The sequence below is a fragment of the Caretta caretta genome, chromosome 2 (genome assembly GCF_965140235.1).
Source record: "Caretta caretta isolate rCarCar2 chromosome 2, rCarCar1.hap1, whole genome shotgun sequence".
Classification (NCBI taxonomy): Eukaryota; Metazoa; Chordata; order Testudines; family Cheloniidae; genus Caretta; species Caretta caretta.
The window spans coordinates 230,323,807-230,347,027 of NC_134207.1; the positions used below are offsets into that span (position 1 = coordinate 230,323,807).

General features: G+C 43.1%; 1 protein-coding gene across 1 annotated transcript in view; it reads left to right on the forward strand.

Annotated features, from left to right (window-relative positions):
* LOC125631379 (macrophage mannose receptor 1) overlaps window positions 1-23,221 on the forward strand; it is an 85,660-nt gene that overhangs the window by 14,930 nt on the left and 47,509 nt on the right. The window contains exons 5-11 of the mRNA XM_048838008.2: window positions 2,045-2,158; window positions 4,176-4,322; window positions 7,620-7,802; window positions 13,456-13,613; window positions 15,632-15,745; window positions 16,850-16,965; window positions 22,168-22,316. Coding sequence (XP_048693965.2) covers window positions 2,045-2,158; window positions 4,176-4,322; window positions 7,620-7,802; window positions 13,456-13,613; window positions 15,632-15,745; window positions 16,850-16,965; window positions 22,168-22,316 — 981 coding nt within the window. The remainder of the gene's footprint in view (window positions 1-2,044; window positions 2,159-4,175; window positions 4,323-7,619; window positions 7,803-13,455; window positions 13,614-15,631; window positions 15,746-16,849; window positions 16,966-22,167; window positions 22,317-23,221) is intronic.

A 23,221-nucleotide genomic window follows, 5' to 3' on the forward strand; every position in this document is an offset into this window, starting at 1 on the left:
TTATAGCGTATTTTCCATTAAGTTTTTATTTTTGAGTTAAAAATCCTGTCGAACACAGAAATCATGGCATAGGTAGGACCTCCATGGTTTCCTGACACATTAAGTTCTTGATTTATTGAACCTCGTCAGATTTCTTTTAGATTACCAGAATATGAACAAAAACAACAGGGAGTCCGGTGGCACTTTAAAGACTAACAGATTTATTTGGGCATAAGCTTATGTTGATAAAAAACCCACTTCTTCAGATGCATGGAGTGAAAATTACAGAAGCAGGCATTATTATACTGACACATGAAGAGAAGGGAGTTACCTCACAAGTGGAGAACCAGTGTTGACAGGGCCAATTTGATCAGGGTGGATGTAGTCCACTTCCAATAATTGATGAGGTGTCAATTCCAGGAGAGGCAAAGCTGCTTTTGTAGTGAGCCAGCCACTACCAGTCCCTGTTCAAGCCCAAATGATTTTTATCCACAAAAGCTTATGTCCAAATAAATCTTTTAGTCTTTAAGATGCCACCGGACTCCCTGTTGTGTTCGTGGATGCAGACTAACATGGCTACCCCCTCTTAGTTGCGAATAGGAATAGTCTTGCATCGTATCATCTAGCACAGGGGTTCTCAAACTTAATTGCTCTGCAACCCTCTTCTGACAACAAAAATGACTACCCAACCCCAGGGGGAGGGAACAAAGCCTGAGCCCACCCAAACCCTGCTGCCCTGGGTCAGGGGGGCCAAAGCTGAAGTCCAAGGGCTTCAGCCCAGGGTTGGGGGCTTGTAACCTGAGCTTCAGCCCTAGGCTGTGGGGCTCGGGCATTGGCTTCAGCCTCAGCCCCCGGCAAGTTTAATGCCAACCCTGGCAACCCCATTAGAACAGGGTTGCTACCCATTTTGGGGTCCCGACCCACAGTTTGAAAAGTGCTGATCTAGCACATATTTAAATTGCATGATTGAGAGCATCAAAGGCATTTTGTTCTAGATATTCTATCACCATGATGCTATACTGTTAGTAAAGCAGAAGTAAGTGACCCATATCAGTGCAATGTTTTTTCTGAGACCAATGAAGCCCTATGCTAAAATTTGACATTCAGTAGTCAGTCAAGTAACCTTCCAAAGCCTCAAAGTAAGAGGTAAACTATAGAATAATAGGCTCTAAACTTGCTAATGCTTACACGTGTGAGTAGTCCCATTGACTTCAATGGGACTACTTTTACTGGAAGTTACTTATGTGTATAAGTGTTTCCAGGATTGTGACCATAATCTGGAAATTGATTATGGTGATACTGACTTGATTAGTAGCAGGAAAATGTTTGTAGACCTGAAAGCAGGTGAAACAGAAGAAGGTGCAAGTCTAACTAAAAGAAAAAGACACAGGGATTATTTTTAATGTCTCTTGATAAAATACGAATAGTATTTTTGCATGCTACAATATCTTGTACATTTTAAGCTCTTTAAATATTTATAGTAATGTATTCCTGTTTTTCAATGATGCAGGTTGTGCAAGTGGATGAGTTAATATTTGGTGGTGGAATATTCACTTTTGCATTTCTGACCTATTGTGATTTAAACCATGCAACCCTAATGGAATATTAACATAAATTTTGCATTTTATAGTGTCAAGAGTAAAGTGGTTAGTCTTATCTTCGTGTGCATGTGTTTCTAGCAGGCACACTTAAAAAGGTCATTCAGTTTTAGATGCATTACTCATTCTAGCAAAATTCCCGGTACTTAAAATTGGGCATACTGCTGGAACCAGTAATACCTTTACTACTAAAATGAACTGTAAGTGTCTCCACTGCTTAAACTTCCCATACTGCCAAATAATTTGAAATAAAACTCACTTAATCCGTACAAATTCTGAGTACTCATGCTTTGTGCAGGGTGCTAAGCGATGAATGAGAGTGGATGGTGTTCAAGTCCTCAAGAGACAGGCTGGCTTGAAGCTGCAACAGAGCCCTTCTGCAGCCACTACCCAGTAGACTGGAATAGCATCTGCCATTGTTTTGCACCCCCATGGTGATCTTTTCTGTCTTTCTCTTGGTTATCTAGGATTAACTAGGACTTTGAGTTCTTCTCTCTGGTTTGGTCTTAACAGTTTGAATTTCAACAGTGGATGGCAATGGAGTGGTGGTAGCCCTTTCAGATACTTAAACTGGGTTCCAGGTAAGTATAAATAGGTTTGGTAATCAATTTTAGAGGCAAAATTTTGCTCTTAGATCAATGTAGTGGATTTCAGCTCCAGTATTCTACTCTTCCTATGTACCTGGAACTTGTTTAACTTGTGTTAAAAGAAGATGAATGAGGACGTACAACAGAACTCATCTCGTGTTTCTCAAGAACAGAATTCTGCACTTAATAATTCAAAAATAAAAAATAGAAATCATAGCTTCTAAACCCAGAAAAATGTTTGAAAGCTCTATGGTATTTATATTTTGTTCACATGGTATCTAAATTTCCCATATGTCATATCCTATTTCTTGCCTTAGATATAATTAGCAAACTGCTGGTTCTTCATAGAAAACTTTGAACTGTGTTCTTGTTAGAGATATGTTACTTGTACATTTGTCCTTCTTTTTAAAATATTTGGGACATTTCCATGACCACAGGACTTTCTTTTTTAAGCATAAATATGTTCCAGTGCAGTTAAATACACGAATCAATAGGATATGAATCACTTTATTTTAAGCAGCACGAAAATATTAAGTTCACTGGGTGAAATTCTATAGCATGTGTTATGCAGGAGGTCAGATATGTACAATAGTGGAGAAAGGAATAAATACTACCAGCCGGTGCAAGTACCTCCCTGCTAGTTATATCTAGTACAGGGGCTACACAGGGTGCAATATACTGAATGCACCACAGAAAGAATCTACATGCCAGCCCCACATAGGTTGGTGGAAGGCTTTCATTGCTTGAGATGGAGGTGTACCAGCGAAGGGGACTGCTCATGGTCGTAAGACTTACATCCACTATATGTGTTTGTAGGATCAGTAGCAGCCTGGCCAAAATAAAATAAAATTAGATAATGAAAAAAACTCAGACTTATGTGGTAAGATGCCAACACATGGAGCTAGCCTGTGCCATTCACAGGAATATGCAGGGTAAGAACCAGTTTTCAGTTGAATTTTCTCATTTATTAAATCAACTTGCTGATTTTTATTTTATTTTTTATTTTTGATAATGACACCCACATCCTAGGGGAATGTGCATCATATAAATGAAAATACTACTAATAAAGTAATTACTGTGATAATAAAATAGCAGCAATAACATAAAACAATTTCAGTTGAGCATTCTCGCACATTAAAAAGTATTGCTTTGCTGTGATATATGAATTATATTCGTATCTACTTGTGTAGATCCTACACCTTTGGTGTTCAAAGGCTGAAGAGAAAAACAGGATTAGTGTAATAATATTAAAGCGGATTCAGGAAAACTTCTAATTTACTGTAGTGATTTAATCATTATACAGGAGTTTACTACTTTTCTCCTATAGGGTCCCCCCCGCCCCCCCCCCCCCTTCCTGGAAGTTCCTTGTTAGCTTCTAGCACAAATATCCTGTTATTGTCATTTGTTTGGACAAGCTGGCAAGCAACTTTTCAGATTGTCATCCGTTTTTGCAGTCAGCTAATTAATTACCTACCAAGTCTTTAATGTGAAAGTCAAACCATGGACTTGGCCAGTCCACTGCATCTCATTGAACTGGTCCTTTTCCTGGGCCTGGTAGACTGCCTCTTGTGCTCCAGAGTCTATGCATTCTTCTTTTGAAAAGGAAAAAAACAAGTGCCTAACCCTTGCAGTTGTAAAGAAAATCTTCAGAATCTAAACTGGTTAATAATCGGAGTGTGTAGACACCCTGGAAGAATAGCTCTGAGAGGTGTGAACAACCCCATTCATCTCAATCAACTGTTTACTCTGAATTCTAATTATTATCTAAATGTCTGCATTGCTAATTATTTCATTGCTGATCAAAGCAGACAAGAGAAAAAGTTGTTGGCATGATGGGGAAATGATTCTACATGTGTGTATTTTAGTCTGATCCCTGCGGATTCATGTTGGTAAAACAGTATGGGAATGAAATGACAAAAAATTACAGAGTAAGGGCTACAAAAATGTTTTCTTTAGATAGTGATGTGCTTATATGAAAGTTCTCTGGTTTTGTATCTATTTCTCATCAAAGGAAGTCCCGCTCCAGAGCCTGGGAAAATCTGTGCAGCTTTGAATCCTGGAAAAGGTGCTAAATGGGAAAACCGGGAATGTGATCAGAAACTTGGCTACATTTGTAAAAGAGGAAATGCCACTTTAGAGTCTTTCATTATTCCTTCAGGTAGGCTGGTTGATAAAATAAATCAATAATGGCAATTATTTTAAATGTGATGTAATTAGAGTCTGAAAAGATGAGGAAAGAGTAAGAGTGGCCTCAGGACTCTGCAGCTGATCGTGTAAAGGAAGATCTCACCTTTGAGTGAGTGGGATTCCACCCCTCCTCCTACGGCAGTCCTGTCCCACCCACTCCCCACACAATTTGCCTTCTCCTTTGGCCTAAATCTCTGGACTAGCAGAAAGTGGCTGAGTTCCCTTTTCCATGTGCAAACAGAAGGGCCCCTCTGTGCACAGTTCCTGGGGGAATGATGTGGCCCAGAGATGTCGTTGTCAGTACCTGAAACAGGTTAAAGTATTTATTTTGAAAAAGGACAATGGAATTGTCTAAAACCTCACATTTTCATTTGCTGAAGAGAATCTGTTGCTACTTGTAATCACATTTGATACCTTGTAAAATAAAACTAAATACACTTAAAATGCTACAGCAACACAACTGCCGTGCTGCAGCTGCACCTCTGTAGTGCTTCAGCAAAAATACTATCTATGCCTATGAGAGGGGATTCTACATTCACTGTAATTAATCCACCTCCCCAAGAGGCGGTAGGTAGGTTGACGCTGTACACTGCGGCTAGGTCAGCCTAGCTATGTGTCTCAGGGGTATGGATTTTTCAAACCCCTTTGAGACGTGGCTATGTCAATGTAGGTTCCCAGTGTAGACCAGCCCTAACTTGCCAAGGCATTTTGGTATCGGGTGGCAATGGAATTTTTTAGAGAGAGTATTTTAAGAAGTATTTGTTTCTTAGAAAGAAGCATGCATATAGATCTAGAACCAGTTGAATGTATGTAGTGAAAACACAAGGCAGCACTGGGCAGGAAAATACCACCTAGCTTTAAAGCTATTCCTTTAAAATCTCTCTTTGTGCCATCTCCATATTTTGTCACTGTTTCTGTTCCCCCCATTATCCCCCCTCTCTTTCCAGAAAAATGCCTAGATGTCTCCTTAAATCCATATGGTTTTGTTTTCAGTGGCCTTTACTGCTAACCTTTTGACCAAAATGGTCTGCCTGAATTTCCAAACCTTTAATAGGTTCCAGTCCTGCAATCTACATATACAAAACAATATGCCTGCATACGCAGGGGTGGTAGGTTTGTAGAATTTTTGGTGGTGCCCAGAACAGGTCCGGGTCCAGGTCCTGCCCACCCCCCACACCTACCTAAGGCTCTGGGAGGGAGTTTGGGTGTGAGAGGGGGTTTGGGGTGCAGGCTCTGGGAGGAAGTTGGAGTGCAGGCTCTGGGACGGTGCTTGCTTGGGTGCTGGGTGCAGGCTCTGGGTGCAGGCTGTTGGGGTGCAGGCTCTGGGAGGGAGTTTGGGTGCTGGATGTGGGCTCTGGTCTGGGACGGGGTTGGGTGCAGGAGTGGGTGCGGGGCATGGGGCATGTGCCTCCTCCCCGCCTCCCTCTGCAGGTGCAGCAGCTGCCTCAGCCTGCCCCCAGCTCCGCTCCCTTGTAGCCAGCAGCGGCTGGCAAGGGAGTGCAGTGCGGAGCTGCAGGGGCAGGCAGGGACGTTCGGGGCAGGTCTGTGGGGGCAGCAGGCAAGGCCGGGGGTCGCTACGGGGGAGGTGCGTGGGGGCGGCAGGCAGGGCCGGGGGAGGTGCGCAGGGGAGAGACCGGGCCCCTGGGCCCTGAATTTGCTGGAGCCCGTGCACCACCGGCCCATATAACTCGCTGCCCCTCTGCATATGAACAACAGACATCAGGCTCTCAGCTTCCAAATCTTTTGATGATCTAACCTTTTTTTTTTAGTCCCTCTCCCACTTTGCCAATGTGTGGTCAGTGTATATTCGTATAGAACACTGAACAATTCTTTAATGCTGGCTTTAATTAAATTATGCCTTCTAAAATGCTCCATCCCTAAGGTTGTATCTACACTACAAGCATGGTGGCAGCACAACTGCAGCTAGGCCACTGTAGTGTAGACGCTACAGCAACAGAAGGTAGGTTATACCCCTCATTATAGTTTGTCCACCCCCTCGGAGGAGGTAGCTTGGTTGACAGAAGAATTCTTCTGTTGACTGAATGGTGTCTTCACTGGGGTTTAGGTCGGCGTAACGACATCTCTCAGGAATGTCTCTTGAGCCTTGAGAAATGTAGCGAGTTTGATAAAGTATTTGGTGCAGACAAGGCCTAAAGCACTTAAGAATGTACTTAAATTACGTGGAAATTAGTGGGACTTAAACACATGTTTAAAGTTGCTTTCCTGCAACTACTGCTTTCCTGAATTGGGACTTAGTGTTACTATCACTCTACTGCCTAGTTTAACTTGTATTTCTTTTTTAATAATGGTGACATATCTCCTAGTGATCAGTCTTGAGAAAACAAAGAACTTCTGAAAGTATAATACTAATTGATCATCAGAAATAAACTGTCCATGAAATACTGACTCGCACTGCATCTATTTTCCTGGTGAAGGAGCTGCCACTTCATTTCTTATGCTTCAGATTTAGCATCACCATCTCAGCGTAGCAGTAATGTGGAGGAGTAAAAGAAGGGAGACAAAAGTTCCTGACCACAAAGGAATCCCTGAGTAAATGCGATGACAGCAGCAATATGGTGCTGGCAGAGATGCACACAGTAAAGCAATTTACTAAATGTCCATTGGGAGTAAGAATCATGGAAGGAAGCAGGGTGTGATCTTCCAAAGCGCTGTGTATCCTCACTTTGATGTAAAGGGTAGTTGGTGGCACTCGGTGCCTTCCAGGACCCGGTCCCCAGAGAAGGAAGGAAAAAAGTGGCCTAGGTCCCAATCCAACGGTGCACTTAAGCACATATTTGACATTAAGCGTGTTGGTTAAAGTCAATGCTGGAGATTATGGGTTCCATCTAGCCAAGCTGTGTATATGGGTTATGGGAGAGCAGAGTGCTCATTACATGACAGTCTATAACTAAGTGCAATCCAAATGATAGTACTGCAAACTGCCCAAACAATTTGAAGTACCCGTGTAGCCCTTTACTTTTGTAGAGGAAGAGGATTTTCATGAACTCAAGGAATATGCTGGTCTAATGCTGCATTTTCCACTAGAGGACCACAGCAATCTAGAACAATAAATAAATAAATAAATAAATAAATAATTAAAAATGGGTGTGGCAAAGTCTGAGGGCTTCAAAGCATTTGGGATGACAGACTTTGCATCCTGACACTGATACGTGGATCAGCAGGAGACTATTAGTTCCATGTTTATGTAATTTTCCTCTCCCTTTTTTTTGTACTGGTCTGAAATCTTTCATTGTCATTTTTCCTTCAGAGACTAATGTGCCTATTAAATGCCCTGCTCAGTGGATGTCATATGCAGGTCATTGTTACATAATTCGAAGAGACACCAAAATATGGAAAGATGCCTTAACTTCGTGTAGAAAGGAGGATGGCGATCTGGCTAGTATCCACAATGTTGAAGAGTACAGCTTTATTGTCTCGCAGCTTGGGTACAGTGAGTATTTCTACAGAGCCCTGCCAATATGTATATTGAAAAATGAACAATCTTCTAGTAATGCCCCAAGTACACTAGGTGTACTTCAGAAGTTCCAAAAGCTTGAAAGAATCAACTTGTACCAGAGAGATTCCTTATCTTTAAAAGGGGGAAATCCAACAAAACCAGTAGAATCTTTCAGAACGGTAGAACTTTCCATGTGTGTCTGATGCTGTGTTGCCGAAGAATGACAGCATTGCACCTTATGCGGGGTGGGGAGGACATTGTCCGGCTTGCTGGGGGAGAGGGAATAGTGCTTTAGGGGTGGGAAAGAGGCTCAGAGGCTGCTGCAAAAGGGGAGGGGTCAGTGTGGTGATGCTGACTCATCCCCCAGCAACCCGAAGGCCTGGGGAGTTGAAAAGGGACTAGCCCAGTGGGAGAAGCCTTTTTCCATGCACCAAGTAGAGCAGCACCCTCCCTTCCTCCCCTTGTAGGTGGCAAAATACCAGGTTTGGTCTGGACTTACTGTGGGTGTCTGTGTGCAATATCCTTTCATGGGGGGCTCGGAAGAAATTTTTCTCTCACCACCAGTTTGGCCTAGGTGGAGTGGGGTTTTGTTCGCCTTCCCCAAAGCAGGTTCAGGGAGGGCTTTGTTATGGTGAGCAAGGACGAGAGTTGCAACTGATTATGTAAGTGTGTGTTGGGGTGTCCAGTGCAGGTAATCCATAGGGAAGGGATACAGTGACCCATAGGTGATGGGCATAAGAAGCCATGGGAGGCTAAGCCTCCCCAGACAGCTGGCCTGTCGCCTCTGGAGTGCGCCGTCACTGAAAGGGTGCCCTGGCTGGAGCCCCACTGGCGCTCCGCCCCGAGGCCCTGCCTTCCCTCTGCCTCTTCCCATCCCTGCTCTGCCCACAGGGAGGCCTCTGGGAGGGGGCGAAGAAGCATGAACGGTGGGTTGGGAGGGCTTGGTGTTAGGGGGCTGAGCGGGGCCACAGGTGGAATGTGGGCACGACTTTGGGGGAAGGAGGCTGAGCAGCAGTGGGCCTTGAGGCAGGGCCACAGTCCGGGCGCACCCAGCCCCCTCAAATGGAGGAGTCATGCACTACCCATGCAATGACCCGATAAATGGTTTGTAAAGGACTTAGGTGTTGGTTATAGGAGCAAAAGGCGGGGTGGTGTTCGGGGCTCCTTTGACTGGCACAGCAGGGAGCCAACCCCCTTTCCATATAGCCCACCTTAACCCTCCTTTGAGGCAGGGGTGATGGTAAGGTCCCAGCTGGGGGACTTGGATGAAAAAAGTTCAGATTCTGTTCTCATTTATTTGCAAGGTGTAATTCAGGGAAACTGTGAAGTCAGTAGGGGTATTCCAGATTTAGGCTGGTGTTAGTGAGAGCAGAATTTTTGTCCCAGAATTTTGCTTTTACCTGTTGTTTAAAGGAAGAGAATGTGTTTCAGAAATTTATCCTGTGCAAAAATGGGTGAAAAGTTGTTTAAGTTAAATCTCAGAATGTTGGAAGCAAAATATAAAAGTATAATTATTATAGATAACAAAATTTTAGTTCAGAAGCTGTGATAAAGTGTTTGCAGTGTGTAGTCTACATCAGACTCAACATCTTATTCCCCAGTCCCTTCCTGCCCTCTTCCCTCCACCCAGAGTTGATGCAAATAACTTCCATCTTTTTAGAGACTGAGATCTTTACTATCAATGTATAGGAGTAGGTCAGAGGAAGCAATGTCTGTTGATTAATGTGGACAGGACTAGAAGTCAGAAGATCTGGGGTCTGCTACCAGATCTGCCGTGTGTTCACTGTGCATCTTGGGGAAAGTTATTTAATTTCTGTCTGCCTCCATTTTCTCATTTGTAATATAGGGATGTTATATTGATCTGTCTATGCATGGCACTTCAAATGCACCTGTCACAATAGTATTTCGGCAACTACCATGGGATTCTAAGCAGAATCGTTTGTTTTTGGTTCATGAATAGATGTTTGATTTTTCTCCTCTCACTCCTGGGCGATGTTCTTCTGAAATGTGACAGGTGTTCAATCTTCCTTTTAAGAGTGTGTGTGTGTGTCTTCCCTCCTGCTGGGGAATTAGATCTTCTCAAGGAAGTATGACTTGCATTTAGATCTAAAGGAAGATAGAAAAGAGGCTCATTTTCATCTTTGATGGGGACAAAACTGATATATTCCTGACAAACATTTAGATTTAGTTAAATAAGCATTTTCCAACAGAAAACTGTTCCACTGGAAAATTTTAGCCTGGGATCAGAAATCTATGCTGCCCTCTGTTACTACCTTAATAGTTTTTTCTTTTGGCAGTAATGTCACTAGGGGTATGTCTACACTAGCAAGTTTCTGCGGAACAAGTTATACCACTTCTATTAAAGTGCTGGAATTAAACCGCTGTTGCGTGTCCACACTGTGCTCCTTGTGACAGTGGAGTGCATCTACATTAGCAGCTCTTGCAAAGGCAAAGAGAGAAGTGCACTGTGGTATCTATCCCACTGTGCAAGTGGCTGCAGGATGTTTTGGGAAAGTGTTTTGCAGTGCCTCATGGGGCAGGCACAAAGTCACATGATGCAGGTTTCCCAATCCTATTGTTCCATGGGCATCCTACTACATTGCCACTTTTCAATTGAGGGGGGGGAGCAGACTGTGTGACTGGGAGTGTGTGTGTGTATGGAGTTGGGGAGAGACGGTGTGTTTTGGGGGACAGAGAGTGTGTCAGCATGATGTCTTGTAAGTTCAGACAGTGGCAGGAAGCACCCAGTCCAAAGGCAGTGGGAGGGGGAAACTCGGACATCAGCCCCTGCCTCCGTCCCCAGCTCTTTGCACAGCAATCTCTCTTTCTCTCTCTCTCTCTCACACACCTGACTCTGTGTTCAACAGCACAAACATTCCACATGAATGGTTTGTTTTGTGTCCCAGAGCAGATTAGCACAGCATGCAAGGGCTATCAGAAATGGAGCTTTGAAAGGGGAGGAGCACATGTCTCCAGGGCAGCCGAGTTCAAAACAGTGAGCAGAGCAACCACTTGAGGGATTATGGGACACTTCTGGAGACCAATTAATTGCTTTCTGTGCTGTAATGTGTTTACACCGCCAGTACAGCGCTGGAGCCTGTGCGCTTTAAGGCTTATGACTCTCATCGAGGTGGTCTTTTTGTCTCTACGAGAGTCATGAGCCTTAAAGCACAGTCTATGTATATGACAGGTCACAACAAGTGGATACAACAGACGGGGAGCACAAGGTAACAGTGAGAAATTTATGATTCGCATACTAAGCAGTGGTCACACAGCACATCAGACATCTAACCATGGTCATGTATTTTGTAGGCATCATAGTTGAGTTGAGTTATAGGAGAGATCTGAAGGAGAATAATGTGGTGGCTTTGTGGATTTTTATAGCTACTCCCCACACATAAACGGGAGCATGGGGAAAAGTATTAAGGTGTTTGTGGGAAAAATGGACTGATAGGTGATAGACTGGCATGATTGTCGGAGTGAAGACGGGTCAATGGCTCTATATCACACAAGAGACGACAGACAGGGTCTGGATAAGATGTGAAGGACTTAAGAAATGAAGACAAATAGTTTTCCTTGGTGTGGAGGCATGTGAAGAGGGGGAAATCTAAACAGCTCCTACTGCACACTGTAGTTGGGAGAGGAATAAAGTATTCTCAAGAATAGGAACGACCTGCGGTATGTTGGGAAACGTGACAAGTATTTAGATTGTCAACATTACAAGATAATGTATAATTTTTTTTTAAACAATGAGAATGAGGACAATTCTGCTTTGCTCATTGTTTGTACTGAAGAGTAGCAACATAAGGAAAGTACGTACCTTGTTTTAAAAAGGCCATTTTTAGAAATTCATGAAAGGCTATTTAGGTTGCAGCAATTTACAAGAAATCTGAACCTGGAAAGCTGAGCTAAAAATAATTAGGAGTCCGGTAGCACCTTAAAGACTAACAGATTTATTTGAGCATAAGCTTTTATGGATTAAATACATCTGTTAGTCTTTAAGGTGCCATCAGACTCCTTGTTGTTTTTGTGGCTACAGACTAACACGGCTACCCCCGACACTAAAAATAATTGTTTTAATAATAATACAGTTTAGATAAATTAGCATTTTGGAGGAAATCTGAGACCCAGCTGTTGTAGTCAGGTTATCTCCCCACTTTGGGGGATGACCCTTCCTGATAACAAAAGTAGACATATGAGGAACAGCCAGCATGGTTTCTAAAGCAGAGACTTACTTCCAGAAGCTGTTTCTTAACCTTTCTGTAAGCGGGGGAATAGTCCCGCTATTGTGGGGAACTTTCCTGGCTTCTGCACTACCTCGGTGAAGTGGGCTAGCGAAAGGATCTGAGTCCTCGCTCCCACTTCCTTTACCCAGTGGCCTCCCTGCCTTTGAGGACTCCCCTTCCACTCTCCTGTCTGGCAGAGTCCTCGTAACCCCAACAAGGCTGGGTCCAGAATTCCTGGGGGCCTTGATCCCCAACCCTGCTGTGGTCACCTAAGACAGGGGATAGGGTGTCCCCACTCCGGGGTACTCTCTCTGCACTGGGCACTTCTCTGACCCACTGACCATTACATACAAGTTAAAGCAAATGCAAATTATTTAATCAACAATTAATTTTAAAAAAGAATAAGGAAACATGGGAAAGGTTAAAGGAAACACATCACCCCGCTCTGTGGCAGGGAACATCACAAACAGTGTCTCTGGAATGTCAGGGCAGTTCACAGTCTGTTCCTTGTAAGTCTCAGGCCTCCTTCTCAGGCCCTGGCTGTGTTGCAGGGATGCTGTGGGTTGGACACTTGCTCTGGCGGTGGCCACACGCTCTCAGGCTCTAAGTGGCAGGACCCTTCTTCCCAGTGTCACCCCCGCCCCGTCGTGGTTACGATCCAAGCCTGGCCTGCAGAGCCTCTTGGCTGAGGCGTCTCCCTGTGCTGGGCCCGCTGCCCAGGCTCCCCCTCCCTCTCCCCACTGCTCACCGCACCCAGGCCCTGACTGCTCCAGCCCCAGCTCCACCACTCTGTCTCTGCACTGCTGCTGCTGCTCTGCCTCCAGCTCCCTGGGCTGCTTCTTTGGCCCCTCTGGCTCTGGTTGCTGCAGCTCTGCTCCCAGGACAGGTCTGCTCTGCAGGCTGCTTCTGTGACTCTGCTCCCAGCACTGACCTGCTTCGTGGGCTGCTTTTCTGGCCCCTCTGGCTCTGATCGCTGCAGCTCTGCTCCCAGGACAGGGTCTGCTCTCTCTGGGCTGCTTTTCTGGTCCCTCAGGATCTGGCACAGCTCTGCCCCCCAGCTTAGCTTGGACCCCTGCTTTCTCCTTAGCTCGGCCCCACTCTGTCTGACCCAGGCAAATCCAGCTCACACGGAGGACGGGATCTCCCTGTCCTCCTGACTCCCTGATTAGTCCACTGGCCCTGTCATTCAGGCTGACCTGGAGCATTGGCCTCTCCCCATTGTTCCTGGGGGCTGTCAGTCTCAGGGTCCTGATTCCCCATCGACCGTTCCCCCTTTTTAGTACTGGGAGCTAGCAACTAAAACATCCCAACTGAATGTTAGTAAGGGGGTAACATGGGCATAAATTCCTCACTCCAAAATGGAACTGAAAGTTCATACTGTATAGAATGATTATTAGCAAATCTCCTAATTTGATTTTTAGAGCCAGTGGATGAGCTGTGGATTGGACTGAATGATCGTAAAGTTCAGATGTATTTTGAATGGAGTGATGGAACTCCTGTGACATACACCAAGTGGCTACGTGGCGAACCAACCCATGCGAACAACAGGCAAGAAGATTGTGTTGTCATGAAAGGACAGGTAAAGTAATCCAGTTATCTGTTCCTTGTCAGCCTGTTTTTCTTTTGATCCATTTTTCTGTCCAAGAGCATGGGAATTGGGGGTAATATTATATGAACTAACTTTTGTTGTTCCAAAGGTTTTTAGAATTACTTTTAGAGGAATCTAGTCAGTGTTTAAATGTGCTATGAAGTTGTTTTCATTAGTTTCATAATAAATGGGCAAGAGAGGCCATACAATGACTTTTCGCAAAGCTTAACTCCTTGCGTTGCTATGGCACTCTGAATCCACTACTCTGAAGGTCTCCTGTGAATTTGGGCTTCAGAAGAATACACCTACCTATTCCATGAGACACATGAACATGTGTGACTGTGGCTTCCAGGAGAATGGGGGGTGGGGGGTGGGGAATTAGTTTGAGACTTGGGAATTTTTCTGCTTTGACTGGGCAGAGGCTGTATAACTTAACAAATTGCACAGATTTATGAACTTCACTAAGAAAATATATTAAGGAGAAATCCTGTTAATAAAAGAGCCCAGATTTTCTGGAAAAAACATTTGGATCCCAGACCTTGGGTTTATGTGGGCTAGATATTTTGCATGAATTTATTATAAATTCTCTGTTGGGTGTGTCCTGTTCATTATATATGCAAGAAAAGGGATTATTCAGTGTATTAAGACAAACTGTTGCAGAGAAATCATGTAACTACTATTGTCAGGCTGCTTTGATTAGGGCTACTTGTTAGCACTACTCCCAGAAAAATGAGGTACAGTGACAAATATGATAGGCAAATAGAAGGAGCTTAGATAAAAGAGAGAGTCATGCAGGGCACAGCTATATGACACCAGCAAAAAAAAAATTTTTTTTGCCAGATCTGTGATGGTGTGAAATACTTGTACTTACCACCCACTGAAGGTTCACCTATTTATCAAGGCAAAAATAGTTTTCAATAGCAAAACCTGCTTTTCATTTAGCAAAATATCTCACCATTGGTGAGGGAGCTAAAGGTGAAAGAGGAGAAATAAATATACAATACAAATCATCTTTTCAGCTGTCCTGAAAGCCACACAAGGCTTATATATGGCAGACCACTTAGGCCTAGAGCTAAAGAAATATGAAGGAAACCTCAGCGCTTGCTTCTAGTTTTGACAGGTTTTGAGCTAGAGGATCTTAGTACTGGAATACATTTATACATCTAAAAAACTCTTAGGTCATTTTTTGTAGGTTTTTAAGTCTCTCTGGGGAAACAAACAAGTGAAATTTTGTATGTATTTTCATATATGCCTTTGACAGCATTGTCAAAGGAATACTATACTTTTTTTTTTAACCTCTCACGTCAGTCTACATCCTGAAAACAGATGCAGTTTAGTGAGACAAACACATTTCATGGCAGAGATCCAACATTTCAATAGGAGCATACCTAAGCAATGTCATCCTGGCAGCAGTATGATCACCTCTGTTGCTTAGGGAATTAATATTTCGATGTTTGCTTATGAAGCCCCTACATTTAAAAAGGCTATGATGGTAAAACCAAACTCTAAAGTTCATAAATTAGCAAAAAGGATTTTGTTTATTCAATTTATATTTGGTCAACACTATCACTGACAGATGTTTCTAAATGAGACAGTGGTGTGTAGTGGGTGTGTGTGTAAATATGTATGCAGTGGGTACATCTCATCCAAAGTATTTAACACAAATGAAATAAATATATATATAATATCATTTGAATGACTACTTTTATTTCTTACTTGTCATATTATATGTATATACACTCACCAAAAAAGGACCATGTTAAAAAGAGTTGGTCATGTAATTACTTACATTAAATTCAGTAGTCAAAACTGGCTACCCAAGATTCATTTACTCATACTGTAGATGGAATAACTAAAAATAAATCACAGATCTAAGTTTTCCCCTTTCATAGCACTACAAAAATAAATATCCATGAACGTTGTTAATATTAAAGAACTAATGAAATTTTTTTTTGAAAGAGTATAAGGCCCACTTGATGGATAAGTTTCTCTCCTTATGCCATTTTCAGGATGGATACTGGGCAGATCATGCTTGTGAAAAGAAACTTGCATACATCTGTAAAAGGAAACCTTTGGCAGAAGCTAGTGGGGAAGAGGAGATCATTGATCCAGGCTGTCAAAGAGTAAGTGCAAAATAAGTTGTGTGAATTGAATAAGCATGGAACAATCGAGACATTAAATACAAACCAGATTACTGTGAGGATAAGGGTGGACAGCCAAAAGTTGGTCTGTGTTGGCTTTACTGGTGCATGTGGCCTCCACAGTCTTCATAATGTGTAGGACGTATGGCATACGTGGAAGAGTAAATAGATCTAGCTTCCAGCTGCCCTTTGGCCCATGCTTCACACTTCTGTTTTAAGTACCTTAAACCTATAGTTCCTGAAGAAGATTATCACTTTCCTGCCCTGGAATCAAGTTCTCCTTGCAGGATTATTGAGGTGAAGTAATGCTACCCTGAGGCTGGGGAGAAGGCGTGAGCACAGGCATATCAGAAGCATTTTTAAAAACTCATTTTATGTGACATTTTGTTTCATGAAACACTATGTTATAAAGGGATGTTGACCCTAGTTAAAAATAGATATAAATAGATTTATCAACAATTTTGTGGAGCCTACACGTGACTCAGAGATTAAAGTATCTAGCTTTGTTATAGTCAAAGTAGCTTTATGAGTCTACCATTTTTCATTAATGTGTATCTTATAGTTGATACAATACACTTTTATATATGTGTATTATACATTTAACATCCAAGTCCTTCTGGGTCTTGTGTGCTACTGAAGACCCACAATGCTTTTGCGTTGAACTAGATCCAAATTTCTGATAGAATATTCCACTTTGCTTCTCCAGTCTGTACATATAACTGAGGCAGTTTTACTGTTGGATAAGCAGACAAAGAAAAGATAACCCGAAGCTCTGCACTGGCTCAGTTTTTATTTATTTATTTTTTTTAATGTCCTTTAGGAAAGAGATATCGCTGCAGGAAAACTGAGTCAGCACCTCGCTGCTGAATAAACACTCCCATGTTCTACTTATTTCAAGGAAATATTTTGCTAACTTATTTTCTATCTCCGCTTGTTGTTCACATTGTGACCCCTTCATTCTTATTGTTTGTTAGTTGTCCCATGGTCTAACAGTAACTTTGTGTTCTAAAAACAGAGACTAGAAATGAGTATTACATCACACTTTGCCAACAAGCTTGTGTGATTGCCTCATATTTATTTTGACAGGGATGGAAAAGACATGGCTTTCATTGTTACATGATTGCAAGTACGTTTGCATCATTTTATGAAGCAAATCAAACGTGTGGAAGGAACCAGGCTTACCTAGCTACTGTTGAAAACAGGTATGGAAAAGGCCGCTGTTCTGATGGCTTACAGAACCTTAGAAGGCTCAAAATCCTAAAATAGTCTAGATCATCAGAATAAAATTCCCAATGTTGAGCAAAGTCAGAGACGGGCTTGAGGCAGAAAATTAGAATGGGATATCGAACCTCTCAAAACCTGTGTGTGGGTGCCCAAATCCAAGGGTGTGGATCAGCCCACTGTAGAGATGGGTGACTGCCATGAAATTTGAATTCACCATTATATTGGCCCTGGAGAGCAAATTAATCGCTCATTTACATCTGTGCAAACCTATTCCTGTCAGTGAGGTTGCCACAGGTGTGAGTGACTGGAAATTAGTAAACAATTCTGTTGCTGATGTGCACACACAAAAATAGAACTACATTTGCTCTGTCTGAGTCGTGTTGGCTCTGCAGAGCTTACAAGACTAAAAAGCTGAAAAAAACCTATTTTTGTTGCCAAATGAATAGCTAGGGCTCTGAATCCCACACAGGAAGCAGATCTGAGTGAGAAGGGGCTATTTTTATCTAGTTACCTTTTCTGGAGTAGAGCTGCTCTTTTAAAAAAAGTCATATGAGCATTTTCCGGCTATGGCCGAAAGGACAGGAGACATTTGATATGGTTTTAATTAGGCCACAACTTTATTGTTAGATGTTTGGGGCTACCTGGCAGATAAGTGTATAGGGCAGGTAACCCCATGTTCATTCAGGAATTATCCAGGGGGCTCCCCCTCTTTTTCCATGCAGGTCGCCCAGCCAATTCATTGCCAGGACCTTACCATCCACCCCCCGCCTTGTAGAAGGATTAAGGTGGGCTATAAGAAATGGGGGTTGGCTCCCTGCCATACCAGACATACCAGAGCCCCAACAACCCTTTCCCCTCTCCCATTTCATTCCTTTAATGAACACCTCATTTTTAAGCCCTTTTCCAAACCATTTATCTGGTCACTCTATACTTTCTGCCACAAGGCGGTGCCAGCAATTAGCTTGGCTGCTTTCCCCCGAAACCCAGTTGGGTTCCCAGACATCTCCTAATACCCCCTTTTATATCGGCCAGAACAAATCTGCAGCAAAGGCTGGTAGGGGAACCCCACCATCCCTGAATAATTCTGGTGCCCCAGGTTGTGAAATTGCCAAGCTTCTTATGACCCCAAGGAATATGGCCATCACCCTGTTCACGTCCTCCTTGCCTTGTCCACCTAGATGGTGTTCTGACTCTCTGCCAGACCCTGCGTTAATGCATGTCCAACCATACATTTTTTATTTTCTCCTGGAGAAACTGAAGGATCAGCCTCAAGTCCCTTTTTGGGCATCAATTCAAACCATTTCCACATCCCAAATAGTGGCATCCAAGGCGTGCCATTGTTATATCGGTGACCGCTGATGGGTCCCCACAGCGATCAGCAGTGGCATCAGCTGGTCCAATAACATGCTCCTCCTCCTATGCCAACTCAGGCTCGCCCCGTCACTGGGATCCAGTTGCGAACTCTCAGAGCTACTAGGATATCTGTTTATGCATATAGAAAACAATCCTGTGTCCATTTGGAATGAAATTACAACACATTAATATTGATTCACGACCTGAGGTCGCACACATGTTTTGTACGCTTCCGAATGCCAATGCTCTATTGTCCAAATTGCCTCTTCCCCCATACTGTATTGCTGCTATTTTGGCCCTGATTCTGGATGAGTGGGAACCAAATTCCATGGGGCAGAACCAGGCTTACTGCCTTCCCAGACAATAACAGATTCTCCCCAGCCTCCTTGATCAGTAGTTGACTGTTGCAAGTTTAATACACTGGCAGGGACAAGCAGGGATATGTCACACAGTTCCAAGTTCCCTCCTGCAGAGCCCCTACAGAACCCAGGAACTAGCTCGCTGATCCCGAAAGCACCAAAAGTTGCTATCAAGAATGCTTCTTTGAACAAGACTGCCTAGATCCGTGAGAACGTTAACTGTGGCAGAACGATGGGACTCCTCCCTGGGGCCACTGGAATGTGACCACCGCACCAGAAACCTTTGAGTTAAAACCGCTACGTGGATATGGATAACCATTTAGTCCACTGACGAACGTAACAGCTGGGAGGCTATTCAGGATTGTTGAGGACACTGGTTGACAGGTAGCCAGCGACACCATGTACCGCAGCACTTGCTCCTCTGTAATGGGCCATTTGTTGACTGGCTTCCCCACCCCTGTAATTGCATGAATTCATTAAAACTTGTCTCATAGCTCTGCCATATGAGTGCAGCCAGCTGATCTCCACACTACTCTGATAACCATCCTACCCCAAGGTTCCATAGCGTTAGCAGCATCCACTCAGGTTCCTGGCTGGCTCCTGGTGCCAGCTCCCGCAACCGGAGCATCTGAAAATAAGGCAAGGTGTCTGCTATGCGAGTATCAACCCCAGAAATGGTGGTAATGTAATCAATATTCTCCTGGAGCATATTTGAGGACCATCAATTCAACCCATTCCCTCCGGGGGAAAAACCTGCAAGGGCTATACAGGCCGTTGCGTGAATGGCCCTGCCACGCTGCCCTCAATTCATTCCTGTGGAATCATTTTCTTTACAACATAGCCCATCCACACCCATTACTTCAAAAAACATTTTTTCGTTTGTTTGATATCAAATTGCTCCTAGTCTCCATAAAGAGGATCCTAAAACATGAGCAAACTAACCCCATGTAGAGTTGATTTCTATCTGAAAGTCATAGAATCATAGAATATCAGGGTTCGAAGGGACCTCAGGAGGTCATCTAGTCCAACCCCCTGCTCAAAGGAGGACCCAATCCCCAACTAAATCATCCCAGCCAGGGCTTTGTCAAGCCTGACCTTAAAAACAGCAAAGGAAGGAGATTTCACCACCTCCCTAGGTAATGCATTCCAGTTCTTCACCACCCTCCTAGTGAAAAAGTTTTTCTTAATATCCAACCTAAAACTCCCACAGCAACTTGAGACCATTACTCCTTGTCCTGTCCTCTTCTACCACTGAGAACAGTCTAGATCCATCCTTATTGGAACCCCCTTTCAGGTAGTTGAAAGCAGCTATCAAATCCCCCCTCATTCTTCTCTTCTGCAGACTAAAGAATCCCAGTTCCCTCAGCCTCTCCTCATAAGTCATGTGTCCCTGTCCCCTAATCATTTTCGTTGCCCTCCGCATTTTTTCACATCCTTCTTGTAGTGTGGGGCCCAAAACTGGACACGGTACTCCAGATGAGGCTTCACCAATGTCGAATAGAGGGGAATGATCACGTCCCTCGATCTGCTGGCAATGCCCCTACTTATACAGCCCAAAATGCCATTAGTCTTCTTGGCAACAAGGGCACACTGTTGACTCATATCCGGCTTCTTGTCCGCTATAACCCCTAGGTCATTTTCTGCGGAACTGCTGCCTAGCCATTCGGTCCTTAGTCTGTGGCAGTGCATGGGATTCTTCCGTCCTAAGTGCAGGACTCTGCACTTGTCTTTGTTGAACCTCATCAGATTTCTTTTGGCCAAATCCTCTAATTTGTCTAGGTCCCTCTGTATCCTATCCCTATCCTTCAGCATATCTACCACTCCTCCCAGTTTAGTGTCATCTGCAAACTTGCTGAGGGTGCAGTCCACGCTATCCTCCAGATCATTAATGAAGATATTGAACAAAACCGGTCATGACCCCATCCTGGGGTCTTGGGGCACTCCTCTTGACACCGGCTGCCAACTAGACATGGAGCCATGGATCACTACCTGTTGATCCCGACGATCTAGCCAGCTTTCTATCCAGCTTATAGTCCATTCATCCAGCCCATACTTCTTTAACTTGCTGGCAAGAATACTGTGAGACACCGTATCAAAAGCTTTGCTAAAGTCAAGGAATAACATGTCCACTATTTTCCCCTCATCCACAGAGCCAGTTATCTCGTCATAGAAGGCATTAGATTAGTCAGGCATGACTTGCCCTTGGTGAATCCATGCTGACTGTTCTTGATCACTTTCCTGTCCTCTAAGTGCTTCAGAATTGATTCCTTGAGGACCTGCTCCATGATTTTTCCAGGGATTGAGGTGAGGCTGACTGGCCTGTAGTTCCTCATTCTTCCCTTTTTTAAAGATGGACACTACATTAGCCTTTTTCCAGTCTTCCAGGACCTCCCCCAATTGCCATGAGTTTTCAAAGATAATGGCCAATGTCTCTGCAATCACATCTGCCAACTCCTTTAGCACTCTCGGATGCAGCGCCCCATGGACTTGTGCTTGTCCAGCTTTTCTGTCCTTCACGTTCAACCAAATACAGTGTATTTTACATGAGGAGATGATGCACAATATCCAATATTACATTTTGGAGGAACACAGAGGGGCAGTCAGAACTTACTTATATTTGGTCTGTGGGTCCTTTAGAATTTCTCATATTTGTTTCTGTAGCGTCTTAGTAGATCTGTATGCAAATTCTACGTGGCATAGATTGTATTTTCCTAGATATGTGTACAAGTGCATAGCACATTTCTGGTACAACTGTAATACAAATAATTAACAGCAAATTCATCTGGTCTTGGAACTAATAACAATAACAAATATGCAAACTTTTTTTAGATGTTTTGATTTTGCAAGACTCTCATCTCTATTGTATTTCCAATGAGCCTTCTATGTATTGCTGACTTTTATTTCTACATCTTCCCAGCCCCATAAGCACACATTGTTTATGTGAGGTTACTAGTTAGCAGATTTGATTTTCATGATTCTTAGTTGAAGTAGTGAATTTTTATTTCGGTCAATACCACCCTAGACTGCATACTTTTGTTTACTTCTTCTGTAGTATGGCAAACCCTTAATTTGGAGTAGATACTTGTGGTTATTTTAACACCAAGCAGCTGTCTTTCATATAGCACCAAATATTTAAAATATAGAACTACTGTAAATGCTTTAGAATTAAGATTATATTCCACCAAGATCACACTAGGTGCCTTTCTTCCCCTTCACTTATTCACACTACTTCAGTCCTCCTGCATATAATTTTGTTCACTCTACAGAAGGAAAGGGGTGAGAGACATTACAAATTCAAAATATGCCAAATATGGCCTTTGTGAATGATTCCACTTTATTCAGCTCTGCTGTACAAATAAATATGCCTAAACCACTCATTTAATATCTCTTATACTATAAACGATAATGACATGCAATGTACAAATATTGGTTTAACACCAATTTGACTATTGTCTTCTTTTCATACAGATATGAACAAGCTTTTCTAACTAGTCTGACAGGGCTGAGGCCTGAAAAATATTTTTGGATCGGTCTTTCAAATATACAAGAAAAGGGGACTTTCAAGTGGACCAATGATGAAGCAGTCTTATTCACACACTGGAATTCAGAAATGCCAGGTATATATAGCATTACAACGTTGGTTGGGGGGAGTACAGGGCCCACACTGCAATACTCAGTGTTTAGACTATATATATATATATATATATATATATATATATATGTAATTCCCTTAACAATTCATTCTATATCCTCTGCTGGATTGTACATTGGTTGGCAGTTTTCAGATGCTTCTTTGGTGAAGGGTATCATCGTCAGAAATTTTGGTTTGCTACTTTGGTGTGAATGGTGTAAGTGATCTGCACGCCTGCATTATGTTTGCCTGCTGATTAGTGTTGACATGTGATTGTAGACAAACTTGGAAAAGGCTCAAATTGAAATCAGGGTTCTGATTTGCCATTGTAATGGGAAAGACTGAGTTAGTGTTGGGGCTGAGGTGACATGGAATACGTAGTGTGTGGTGGCTTAGAGAGAATGAAGATAGGAAATAGGAGGTGGGGTGTCTTGTGATGTACTTGACCCCATCATAATAAGTATGTTACCAGAGGCAATATAGCTAAACAGTTATATAGTTAGTTTGGGGTAACCTAGCACTGAATGAGTGGGGTCAAAAAATAGAATTGAAAATTAGCCTTGTGAATATTAGCTAAGATATCCTAAGTGTTCATCCTAAAAACCTGTTTTTTAATTTGAAAATATCATGCCATTCTGCTAACAAGCTGTCCCTAGGACATCTTGTTCTGTTAAATCCCAGATTTGTTTAGATCACTTTGTTATCTGAGGATATTTCAATGGATTCAATTCCATCTGAGTGGTTGTAATTCACCCCTTTGCAGAAGGCCAGCCCAATGGCTTGTGCAGCCCTTAAGTTCTGAAAGTAGGGTTTAAGTAGGACTTAGGGTGCTGCTAGACACAATGCTGACTGTTTGCTATGCCCAGAGTGAACAAAATTCTGCATTACTTA